This window comes from Myotis lucifugus, unplaced genomic scaffold (assembly GCF_000147115.1).
Source record: "Myotis lucifugus unplaced genomic scaffold, Myoluc2.0 scaffold_9, whole genome shotgun sequence".
Lineage (NCBI taxonomy): Eukaryota > Metazoa > Chordata > Mammalia > Chiroptera > Vespertilionidae > Myotis > Myotis lucifugus.
The window spans coordinates 5,896,154-5,909,074 of NW_005871057.1; the positions used below are offsets into that span (position 1 = coordinate 5,896,154).

At 37.5% G+C, this 12,921-nt stretch overlaps 1 protein-coding gene and 1 pseudogene across 6 annotated transcripts in view; one reads left to right on the plus strand and one right to left on the minus strand.

Annotated features, from left to right (window-relative positions):
• METTL25 (methyltransferase like 25) overlaps positions 1-12,921 on the plus strand; it is a 91,298-nt gene that overhangs the window by 32,620 nt on the left and 45,757 nt on the right. For all 6 annotated transcript variants that reach the window (XR_002828037.1, XM_006083980.3, XM_023749762.1 and 3 more), the window contains one exon: positions 1,894-2,041. Coding sequence is in view for 5 of the 6 variants with exons in the window: in XM_006083980.3 (XP_006084042.2) it covers positions 1,894-2,041 (148 nt within the window). In the remaining variant the exon portion in view is untranslated. The remainder of the gene's footprint in view (positions 1-1,893; positions 2,042-12,921) is intronic.
• On the minus strand, positions 33-707 carry LOC102428747 (annotated as a pseudogene).

A 12,921-nucleotide genomic window follows, 5' to 3' on the forward strand; every position in this document is an offset into this window, starting at 1 on the left:
TACATGCCCCCCCCCTCCTACCCCCCAGCTCTTCAAAGTTTGATATGGAAGGCATCTTGCAGCCACTGGTCATGGGCATTGTGCGTCTGGGGCACAGTGAGGGGAGGTGGGCCTGGAGGAAGGCTGGCATCAGGAGGTTCGTCGTCATCAGGCCAGCATCAGGTGGGCAGGAGCTGTCTGAATGCAGGGAAGATGACAGGTCCTGGCACAGGCTCAAGTCTTGGCACAGGTGCTTGTAGTCCTGGATTGACTCATACAGGCCCCACAGCTGGCACAGCAGGGACATGTCCAACTGCCGCAACCCCACCATCTCTTTGCGAAGCGCCGCTAATGCCGAGTCGAGGTTGACAGGGCGCCGCGGAGGTCCGGCGTGGGCAGCGCACGTGGCGCCGCGGGGCCCTTCAGGGACGCGGGGCCCATGGCTCAGCTCGTCGTGGATGTGGCTGCGCTGGCTGTAGACGCGCTCCAGCTCCCGCCAGGAGCCCCCGCTCGCGTTTCAGGAGCCCGCTGAGGCCGCGAGGCAGCGGCGGGAGTCCGGGCCAGGGCGCAGCCCCGTGCCGCCCGGTGCCCTCGGCCAAAGGCAGCCCATTTCATGGCCGGGCCGGCGCGGACGACGATGCCGACTCCTTCCCCTCCAATGCTCCGGCTCGGGCTACCGCCCTCGGGGCCTGCACCCCGGGGCCCACCGGCTGAACCTCTTTCTGCATATATCTTTATGAATAAATGTTTTCAAGTTTTTTGGGTAGATACCCAAAAGAGGGGCTACACGATCATATGGTAACTCTATTTTTTTTTTTTTAATTTTTAAGGGAGCTTCTGTGCTGTTTTTCATAGTGGCTGTACCAGTGTGCCTTCTCAGCAGCAGTGAACGAGGGCTCCTTTTTCTCCACAACTTCTCTGACACTTGTTGTTACTTGTCTTATTGATAATAGCAATTCTAACAGGTGTCAAGTGGTATCTCATTGTAGTTTTGATGTGCATTTGTATGCCTGCTTAGGAGATGTGTCTGTTCAAGTCCCCTGTCCATTTTTTTTAACTGTATGAACATGTTTTTATTTCTCTTGGATAATTAGCCCAGAGTTGGATTTGTAAGTCATATTGTTAGTAAATGTATGTTTTCACTTTATGGTAAGCTGCCAATGTTTTCCAAAGTGCTTGTACCATTATTATCCTCATTTTACAGATGAGGAAATTAAGGCACTGAAGAACTAAAAGAAAATTGGTATATTGATCAAGATTCCCTGAGTACATGCAGCTGTACCCATTCAGTATGTGTATACATTAAAATTAGGCTTTGAAACAGTTCATAGGAGAATATTCACATAAAACGGATGTTATAAAATTTAGAACAAAAATTGTTATATTGAATTTAAAATTATTATATTTGATGCAAGGAATGAACTAAGTAAACTTTTTTGGTGTTGAAGTAGAAATGTTAATTTGGCACCTTTTATTTGTTTTTTATTACAGTTTTTTATAAGTTTTAATGGTTAATTTGTGCAGAAGTGAATTTAAAAAAAATATTAGTAAGGTATAAATGTGTCTCAAATCACAAGTTTGTCATAGTCATGCATGCTCCATTTGATTAGTCCAACCTTTACTTTGGCTAGTTGTGAAACAGAAAAGAGAAAATTCAAATGGGTAAGTAACCAAAAACAGTAGAAAAATCAACTCAAAAGTATTTAGTTGTGATAAATGATCACAGTCATTTTGTCCACAAAGGGAATCATTATTTGTTATAAAAATAAATTAAAACCACTGTATATTCTAGGTAGAATTTGGTCATTTTTAAAAGCCCCATATATTCTAATGAACATTTAAAATCTTCACCTGAAATGTCTTTTTAGCCCTCCTTTTAATTGCCAAAATTTGTGTTTCTTCTCATTTTTAAAGGATTGCTTGATGGTAGGTCTACATACTTGTGGTGATCTTGCTCCAAATACTCTACGAATATTTACTGCCAATTCTGAAATCAAGGGAGTTTGCAGTGTGGGTTGTTGCTACCACCTCTTATCTGAAGAATTTGAAAACCCACATAAAGGTACAAAGTTCTCCATATCTTATAATTTCATTTATTTCAGCATAATTGTTGCTTTCTAGCTCTCTATCTTTTTTGTTGACATTGTTGTCATTTTGAATTAACACTTAAAATAATATCTGATATTCTTGCAATTTTATTATTATTATATCAATTGAAACTTGATGCACTATCACCTTATGCATTTTGTTATACTTCCTTTGCTCATTAAATGGTCTTAGTGTATGCTGAAAACTGCAAATATTTGAAATTTTAATGTGGTATATATTTTACAGAACTTCTATTTAAAACTACTTGTAAGATATACATTTACTAAAATAGTAAAACTAAATTATTTTGTCATGAATATAGAGTTGCAAGGTTTGCTTTCATTTTCAAAACCTTTTCAGTTTTGTGAGGAATATTGATATTTCTCAAAAATTTTTTCTTACTGTATTTTTAAGAATTAACATATTATGATTTTAAAAGCTGCAAAACTGTGCAATGGCATTAAAATAATGGTATTCAAATTGTGCTCCCTGGGCTGAGATGCTGCCTGATGAGCAAAGTACATAGCAGGATTTAAAGCACCACATATAGCCCTGACAGGTTTGGCTCAGTGGATAGAGTGTCGGCCTGCGGACTGAAGGGCCCCAGGTTCGATTCCAGTCAAGGGCATGTGCCTTGGTTGCAGGCACATCCCCAGTAGGGGGTGTGCAGGAGGCAGCTGATCGATGTTTCTCTCTCATAGATGCTTCTAACTCTCTATCCTTTCCCTTCCTCTCTGTAAAAAAAATCAATAAAATATATTTTTTTTAAAAAATAAAGCACCACATAAACCTTCATCCATAGCAGCTCTTTTTATATGTTATATCTCTTAATAAGATATGGTTTCAAAATTGCTGGTTCAGATCAGATGTTTATTTAGTTTATTAATATTAGCAGTTTTCTTTTCTATTAGTTTAATGAAGTCTTTATCAACATCCAGTGTCCCTTGCTAAGAATTCTTAAGCTAAGAAGTTGTGTGCATATGGATGGTATTGTTTGTTCTTTTCTCAGTTTTAAAATCCAGATGAATAGGAAATTTCTACTTTTTATTTAGTTGTGTATAAGAGGTAAAAATTATCATTATATAATTCTACTGAAATTTGACTGGGTGAGACAGAGGTCATCCATTAGACCTGGCAAAGGTTTTTATAAAAAAGAGTTCATCAAATTTGATTTTTTTATGTCAGAGTTTTTAAAAGTATCTTTTATGAAAGGTGTATAGAAGAAAAATTTTGAATATATAGAGATATATCAATAGAGAGAGAAAAAATGGCAAAAAGTTAACAGTAGTTTAATTTAGATGGAGTACATATGTTTTTCTTGCCATTCTTCTAATTTTATTCAGAGTACAAAAATCTTCAAGATAAAAATTTGGAGAAAATAGTGAACCTAAAAAAAGAAAAAAATATAGTTATAATAAAATATTTACCCAAATATCTATACTATATTACAATCTTTTTGTGCATCTTTTCTAAAAGAAAGAAAAAAACTCTTTAATACAATCAGAATTTTACAGCTTTTAAAATATTAAGTGTATAGTGTTTTCCTGGACCAACAATAGCATAAGATTCTATGAAAGGGAGGTTTGGTTCTTAGTTCAAAAATTTCCTCTTCTGTAGGTGCAATGAAATGAGTTTTTAAAAATTTATTTTTGTTGAAAGTATTACAGATGTACCATTTCCCCCCCTCATCCCCCTCACCCCGTTGACCCTCTCCACTCCCCCACCCCCTCCCCAGGTCTTCACTGCACCATTGTCTGTGTCCATGGGTTATGCATATATGCATATAAATTCTCTGGTTAATCTCTTCGCACCCCCTGCCTTCCCTCTGAAATATGTCAGTCTGTTCCATGCTTCAATGTTTCTGGTTCTATTTTGTTCATCAGTTTGTTTTGTTTATTAGATTCCACATATAAGTGGGATCATGTGATACTTGTCTTTCTCTGTCTGACTTATTTCACTTAGCATAATCGTCTCCAGGTCACACCATGCTGTCTCAAAGGGTAAGAGGTTCTTCTTTTTTACAGCTGCATAGTATTCCATTGCGTATATGTACCACAGTTTTTTTTTTATCCATTCATCTACTGATGGGCATGCGGCCTGTTTCTACATCTTAGCTATAGTAAATGACACTGCTAGGGGTTTCTTTAATAATAAGCTCCATTGGGAGTGGGTGTAGACAGTTGGTGTGTCTTTTAATTCAGAGGTATTGTCCTTCAGTATATTAACTTCAGCTGCCTGCTTCCTTCTTTCCTCTTTATCATCATGCTCCCAAAGATGGCTTCCCCTTCCAAAGGCCTCCTCTCTTCTTTAGGCAGTACTTTCTTAAGACTATCATCTCTGATCCTGTTGGACCCTTGAGGCCATTGTACTGCATCTTCAGGTCACAGACCCACTTTCAGTATTTCCCACCATTTTGAACAAGTGACTAGGAATAGGGAAAAAAATCACTGTTGCTACACTGGCAGCTGCATTTTATACAGTAGAAGATAATAAGCACTGTGCTTAGCACTTTATCTATATATATATAAAAGGCTAATATGCTAAGTGTCCGACCAGCTGCTATGATGTGCACTGACCACCTGGCCTGTGCCCTCTAGCAATCCGGGACTCCTTAGGGAATGTCGGAGAGCTGCAGGCCAGGCCGAGGGACCCCATCAGTACACGAATCCGTGCACCGAGCCTCTAATATAATAACAAATAATAATACAAGAATAAACTGTGTTTTACCTACTCACAACTGTAAACCTATTTTTGCCCACCCCTCTATACTATATAGTACTAGTATTCCTTACTAAAATAGAAATCCACCACTATACAGTTTGATCATTATATTTTAACTAACTTACAAGGCCAGATGTTTGTATGCACACGTTAGCATATTTCTTGTCATATATCCAGCACTAGGTGCCATGGAGTTATATCTCTGAGTGATCAAGTATGTCATGTGTCTCTCCCTTCACATCTTACACACCTAACCCTCACCCTCACTTTGTTTGCACAGCTGTTTTTGAGTTTGAATTGGGGCAGTGTTGCCCTTTGGGATGTAAATTTGAGTTATTAATAGTCCAACATAGTATACTAGAAAAGTCTGGTATGTATACTGCAACTTTTTATGATGATATGTACTATGTAAACATTATGCGTTTTACATGAATATGTTTACCCAATACACTGTGGTAGACCATAGAGGTGGTCTTTCATGAATGTCAATTTTCAAAAGTACCTCAAAGCTCTCTGAGCCACTATGAATACCAAAGTTAGACCATATGTTTTAAAAACTGCCTTTAAATATTTATATATTATGGGCCAGTAGTTCCTAGGAGAACAAGAAATACCAGAAACAGTTTTATTGCAGTGCTTTATAGAATATATATATTTGTTTAAGCTTGACATGTTTCATTGTTTTTCTTAATATTGATTATTATCATAATTAATTCTTCAATACTTATTTCTTCCCCTAGAAGTCAGAGAGAGAATTTCTTTTGGTGGTTTTTCCCAGAAAGGTAGAAACATGCTGTAGGAAACACTACTGGTTACCTGTCCAGATCCACATACCTCTTCCTCCTCACTAACTGATTTTGTTCAGGCGTAGGTTATTGGGAAAACTGAGCCCTTCTGTAGCCTCACAAGCTGGTGAATCTGAATCTAAATTATTACTGTAATTCCATGTGTATAGTAATGGATAAGAGACACAGTTCTCAACAGTGAGGTGTGAGGAGCATGTCTTCTAGGAGGTTTCCTGGAATGTTTGTTTGTTGTTCTTAAAACTGAACAGAAGACAAGAACGTCGCTTTCCTTCTCTGCCTCTGGACTTGGTCATCCATATGTGTTTGTTCAGCCTACTATGTATTCTGTCAGAAATTGGTATTAGTGCTCTGAGTCCTGCAAGCCCAGTCTGAGGGGTGAAAGATAATTTTACTTTTCCTGGAACTTTACCTGATCATTTCAGGGGCTTAGGAGTGCAGGAGAGGAAAGAAAGAGCTCGGACCCCATATAGTCCCACCAGCTGGTATCACTGAGCTTCTTCCTTGGCCTTAATAGGAGCCCCTTCTGGGAGCAAACATTGTCATGGAATAGATTTGTGCTTTGTCTTTCCCCAGGAAGCCTTCTAGTATTATTAGTGCCCTCCAGAAAACTGCAGAACATTAGAGTCAAATATAAATGGTGTAACCTCTGAAAGCCTTTAGTCTACTTTCATGTTTGTTCCCAGCTTTGATGTGTTACAGGACATGAATGTGATTCTCCCAGAGATCCCTCCATTTACTTTTTTTTTTTTTTTAAATCAGGGGAGGGCTGCAGATCATCTTTTAATGGCACCTTTCAATCTGGTCCTGCCGTTTTTATATCAAACACATTTGTCAAGGACATATGATATCTATTCTATTGTAGATTGTACCTCAATTTATGTTACCAGTAGGAATTTACTGGAGGAGACTAGATATGTATATAGTCGCTGTCTTTGTGGATTAACAGTTGGTTTCATCACTGTAAATGTAGAGGCACTTCATCTGGAAATGTGTCTGGAGGTTGAATAAAAATATGTTGAGCACTAGAGGCCCGATGCACGAAATTCATGCAAGGGCCTTGGCCCCAGCCCCTGCCCACCGCCGTTGCTGCCACAGCAAGGGGGCCTCTACTGCCTCTGCCTTGGCCCTTACCCACTGCGGCTTTGTCCGGAAGGAAGGACGTTCGGTCTAATTAGCATATTATGCTTTTATCATTATAGATATTATTTGAAAATTTAAAATATCCTATATAATAAAAGCCTAATATGCAAATTGACCAAATGGTGGAACGACCGGTTGCTATGATGCACACTGACCATCATGGGGCAGACGCTCAATGCAGGAGCTTTTCCCAGCCCACAGGCCCCAGGCCAGCCAAGGCTGTGCCAGCGGGCCCCCTCCCCCCCCCCGATTGCCCCACAGAGGGAGGCAACCAGCATTGGCGGCAGGGGGTGGGGCTGGCTGGTGAGCAGGTTGGCGCTGCCCCCTGATCACTCCGCCAGTTGCCTCCTGCAGAGGGAGACGACCAGCAGCAGCGGCAAGGCGATCGGGGGGTGGGGCCGGCGAGTGGGCATTGCCAGGACAGCCAAGGCAGGTGACAGCGGGGGCCTCCTGATCGCCCCACCAGTTGCCCCACAGATTGGTTGTGATTGCCGGCCAGGCCTAGGGACCCTACCTGTACACGAATTTCGTGCATCAGGCCTCTAGTTATTTAAAAATAAGCTTCTTTTAATTTTGAGATCTTTCAGTATGTAGTATTAACAAGTCATAAAACAGTACTAGCTAGTTAATATCATCATTAAAGCAGGTATTATATCATCCAGAAAGGTGTGACTCATTTCTTAATCAAGTTAGTAGGAGTGAATTAATCCCATTGCAAAAATTCAGTTGCTATCTTTTCAGTAAAGATTTGACAGTACTTTCTATATCATATAATATGTATTTTATTAAATCTTTCTGTTTGCTATGGGTGTTTAATGCTAGAAGTTTAGAGGATGTAGAGCAGTGGTTCTCAACCTTCCTAATGCCGCAACCCTTTAATACAGTTCCTCATGTTGTGGTGACCCCCAATTTTATTGTTACAGATTGAACATAATTAAAGCATAGTGATTAATCACAAAAACAATATGTAATTATATATGTGTTTTCCAATGGTCTTAGGCGAGCCCTGTGAAAGGGTCGTTCAACCCCCAAAGGGGTCGCGACCCATAGGTTGAGAACCGCTGATGTAGAGGAATAAAGCATGATTTCTCTTTTCAAAAAAGCATGTATTTCACTTCCATCTTTAGTGTGGAGGGAGATGTGACTTTTTTCTGAGGAACCCTCTTATTACAGTTCAGCTAGATCTCAGCTAAATTAAAACATGTATTTTTTAAGCATTGCTGAGTTTACACAAAAATGGGGGGGAGGATTCTTTGTGGATCAAGAAAAATCACAATAAGAGTTAAAAGGAGAGAAGAAAGGAGAGGAGTTGAAACCAGATCAGGGAACTGTGAGCCATAAAGGTGCAGACAAGTGTCCTGAGGCAAATGCTTATCACACTGGAATCTAGACACTAATATTGGGCTTCTGCATGGTGGGGGAGCTGAGCCTGAAAAGTCTATACTAAGCTATGGCATTGAATGAGAAAAAGCAGTCTTCATTCAGCTCCATGTAGAAGCAAATTCAAATCCTTGTGGGGAAATACTCCCAAATTCAGGCCCTTGGAATTTCTACAGATTAAAATCTACCAAGTATAAGTTCAAAACTAAATATAAAAAGTGTGGCAAAAGTAGGTTTACAGTTGTTGTAAAGGAAAATAATACAATAATTAATAAATACTATAAGAATAAACTCTGTTTCACATACAATTATAAACCTATTTTTGCCCCACCTTGTATACATTACATATAATGTATACTGTATATGTATCCTATCTTTTATCCCTCCTCCCCATTCAACTAAAAATACTGATTATTGTTAAATTTTCTTTCCTGAAAGCACTGACATACTGGAAAGATCCATAGTATTTATCAAAACAGTATATAGGAGAATGCAGGAGCCCACAAGGAAGATGGAAACACTGAAGCTGCAAAGGATATCTGTGTATCATGGCACACTTGAACTTTGTTTTTATAGCCCTACAAAGGGTAGGTAGGGTACAGATGATAAAGCCTATACTTACACATGCAGAAGGGGGACTTATATAACAAATATATATATAACAAATGCTCAACAAAGAAATAACACAAAAGTATAGATTATGAAAAAAACGAATTCAGCACTGGTTAAAACTAAAGAAATAAGGCACTTGATAAGACATCTTGAGATGAAATAATTATGTTGACAAAGGAATTTGGGAATTCTCGGGGTACTAGGCTGGCTTTGCCCTTCTTAGCAAAGAGAAGCAGCAGAAGGTTAGAGAAGAAGGTTTACATTCCAGAGACTACGGGAGCAAGATGATGAGAGCACACTATCCTGGCGAGACAGAGGTCTTATTTAATTTTAAATCGACACAAACTCACATTTCTTTGTGATCATAAATTATAATTCCTCTTTGGTATTCCTTGAAAGAAACAAAAAGCTTCCAAATATTCACCTGTTAACTATGAAGTTTTTATTTCTCTCCCAAGCTGGTAATGTTTAACCACAACACATATAATTGCCAGAAGATTGTAAAATGTTTGTGGAAGAAATTATATTCTCTTGAATATAGTAGTAGTTTCACATTTTTAAAAACTCAGATCTATAATAAGAAATACATTTTACACATTGTCTAGTATGTATATTATTAAATAAATAAATAATTAATAAAACTGGTACTGAAATTTTACAAAAAATACTCTTTTTTGTTGTTGTTAATATTTGTTCTTTGAAAAGTACTGGCTCTTACAACACAATGCATGCCAATGTTTTTATTCCATTTCTTTCTATTAAATTTTATAAAATGTTGGTCACAATCCACTAAATTGACTTCATGTCCCATTAATGGTTATAGCCAGTGGTGTGATGGTAAATGTTTAATGGTTGGCTCTGCCCCAGAATAAAAGCCCTAAAATCAATGTTTCCTGATTTTCATGGTGTAAATACACCCAGCGTGACCAATTTCAAGCTGCCAGCCTGATGTCACTGAAGGCTGCACTGGGAAAGGATGACACACTCAGCTCTCCCCAGAGCCATCTCAGCCAGCTTCATCACACCACTAGCTGTAACCCACAGTTGAAAATAAATATAAGTTTATGTTTGTTTTAAGTTAAGTGAATATGCTAATTTAAGCTGTAAATCACCTTATCTGTTAATTGTCCCAAAGATTGTCTGGTATGTAGTAGATGCTGAATATATATTTGTTAAAAGAATGAATTGCTTTGTTTTGACAAATAAAAAAGAATATTTATGTCTCCCTAAGTTTGTTTCTTTTCAGTTCAATTTTTACATGAGAACTTCACTTTCTCAACTGATTATCACAGGGATTTTTCAGATTCATAAACTTCAGAATTGGGAGAGGAAATATTTTTCTTCATTTATATGTATTATGATGCCTACTACATCATTTGGTATTACTTGAAATTTTTTCTAAGAATTATAGCACAAATTTTGAGAAAATGGAAAAATCAACAATAAATTACAATTACATTTTAAAATCTTTAAATAAAAGAAAACTTTAAAACCAAATGGATGATAAATGATTGATTGTATCTGAAATTAATTCTTGTCAGAGAACTTTCTTTTAGCCTTTCTATAAGTCATTCATATTTGATCCAGAATCTGGATATTGGGGCCTAGAAACTCCTTAGCAGCTCCTATTAACGTAAAACTAATCTTAAATTAAAATGAAGACTAAAATTATGAGAACAGAATAGCTGATTTAGGAACAACAACATTGGGCATTGAGACTATCAACAAACATTTATTCAATATAAAATGTGCTGAAATTTGGGAAACACTCAAGAAACTGCATACCCACCAACTGCCCACTTTGCTAGATACCAGGGGTTTCTAGATAAAATGATTTAAAGCAATTTACAACCCAATGGGAAGACATATAACAGGTCAGTTGTAATGCTGTGTGATAGGTGCTATCTATAATAATAAAAGGGTAATATATTAATTAGACCAGATGTCTTCTGGACTTCATTCCAGATGTCCTTCCTGACGAAGCGGGGGCTAGAGGGAGGTCAGCTGGGGTCCCAGGTGCCTGCAGGCGGCCTGGGGGAAGCCATCTGGGGTCCTGGGTGCCTGTGGTTGGCCTGGGAGAAGCCAGCCCAGGTCCCAAGTGCCTGCCGGCAGCCGGAGGAGGGAAACCCAGGTGCCGGGTCCCGGGTGCCGGAGGGAATCCATTGCCCTCAGCCAGGGGAAGGAAGGCCTACTCTTGCACGAATTTTCATGCATTGGGCCTCTAGTATTAAATAAGTTATTTGGAAGCATAGAGATAGTGATACCTAAATGCTCAAGGGAGTGGAGTGTAAGAACACCACATAGAAGAAGAAACTCTTTGACTAAAGTTTTCTGTCTCTGTAGTGCTGTAGCCTTGGATAAATTAGTTAATCTTTGTGGATCACCTGTAAATTAGTGAAAAGAAAGGGGTTAAATTAGATGATTTTGGAGGTCTCTGATGACTAATCATATGATCCTGTGACTTGAATGTAACTTTTTGAAACATGCCTTTTATTTCAGCTGAACCCCACCTCTATTTATCATGATGTTTAGTTTCAGTTTTAATCTTTTTTAAAAATTATATTGGGTTTGCATAAACAAATACTCTGGTTTTCTGCTATGATTCTGTACTTGAATGATAATGTGAAGTTTTTGAAAATCATTTTTTTAAATCTATGCCAGTGTAATAATGGCCATAAATTTTATTTTTCCCAAAGTTTTATAAGTTTACTTTTTAAGAAGTAAAATTATGTAATAATGATTCACAGTAAATGCATATTTAAGTTTTCATTTACTTAACTATTAACAGTTTATTAGTTTGTTCAGTAATTCAGCCACAGGCTATCGGGAGCTATCTCAGCTTGACTATTGGTCTTGTAATCTTAGAGCAGATAAGTAGACAATACTGTTAGCCTTGAATATTTACCTGTTTATAAACTTTTGTTACATATCACTTTACTTCTCACCATTTAACTGGGATTATGTCTCAGAAAAATTCTTGCCAATTAATATGGGATGAACACAGAGATTTCTAGATGTACTTGGCAGTCTTTGCACAATTACCTCACACAAACAGCTGTATCTGATCTTCAGTCAGTTGTGTGTTTTCTAGAGTGTTGGCACTGATTTTACTTATATCATAGGGCATCTTTTGCTTCCTAGAAGTAGTTAGATATAGAGTTTTAATACATTTTCCCATTTCTTTTGCACCTCATTATTTTTTGTGACTAATATAAAGTGGTTCTTGAAGCTCATGCAGATTGCATATATATATATATATACAGCATTATAAAAAGTTCTCTGTGTTTATGATAAATAAAAGAAGTCAAGAATGTAATTAAATCTAAAATAGAAAATTAATATATCCACTTAAAAGAAGTAGTAAAGAGAAATAGTGTATGCTTCAGAGATAAAATCAAAGCTGATAGAAATTCTGACTGGAAAGTTGACTATCAAATGAATATAAAACAGACTTTTCAAAAACTTAATAAATTTACTTATTTTTTTAAGTATAGTTGGTATGCAATATTATATTAGTTTGGGTGTATAATACTTGATTTGACATTTATGTACCTGGAAATGCAGTCACCACACTAAGTATAGTAATAATCTGTCACCATGCTAACTTATCACAATATTATTGACTATACTATTCACCATTTTCACCCCATTCCCCTCCCCTCTGGCAACCATTGTTTGATTACTGTTTATATAAGTTTGGTTTTGTTTTGTTCATTTGTTTTGCTTCTTTAGATTCCACATGCAAGTGAAACCATACAGTGTTTGTCTTTCTCTGACTTATTTAATTTAGCCTAATACCTTCAAGGTCCATCCATGTTGTCACAAATGGCAAGATTTCATTATTTTTTATTGCTGAGAAATATTTCATTGTATATGTATACTGTATCTTCTTTATCCATTCCTCTTTTGATGTACACCTAAGTTGCTTCCATATGTTGGCAATTGTAAATAATGCTGCAACAAACATAAGGTACATAAATGTTTTCAAATTAGTGCTTTCATTTTTTTCAGATAAATACTCAGAAGTGTAATTGCTGATCATATATTATTTTAGTTTTTTGAGCAATTTCTATACTGTTCTCCACAGTGCCTGCATAAGTTTGCAGTTCCACCAACAGTGCATAAGGATTCCCTTTTTTCCCTATCCTCACCAACACATGCTATTTGTTGACTTTTGATAATAGCCATTCTTAGG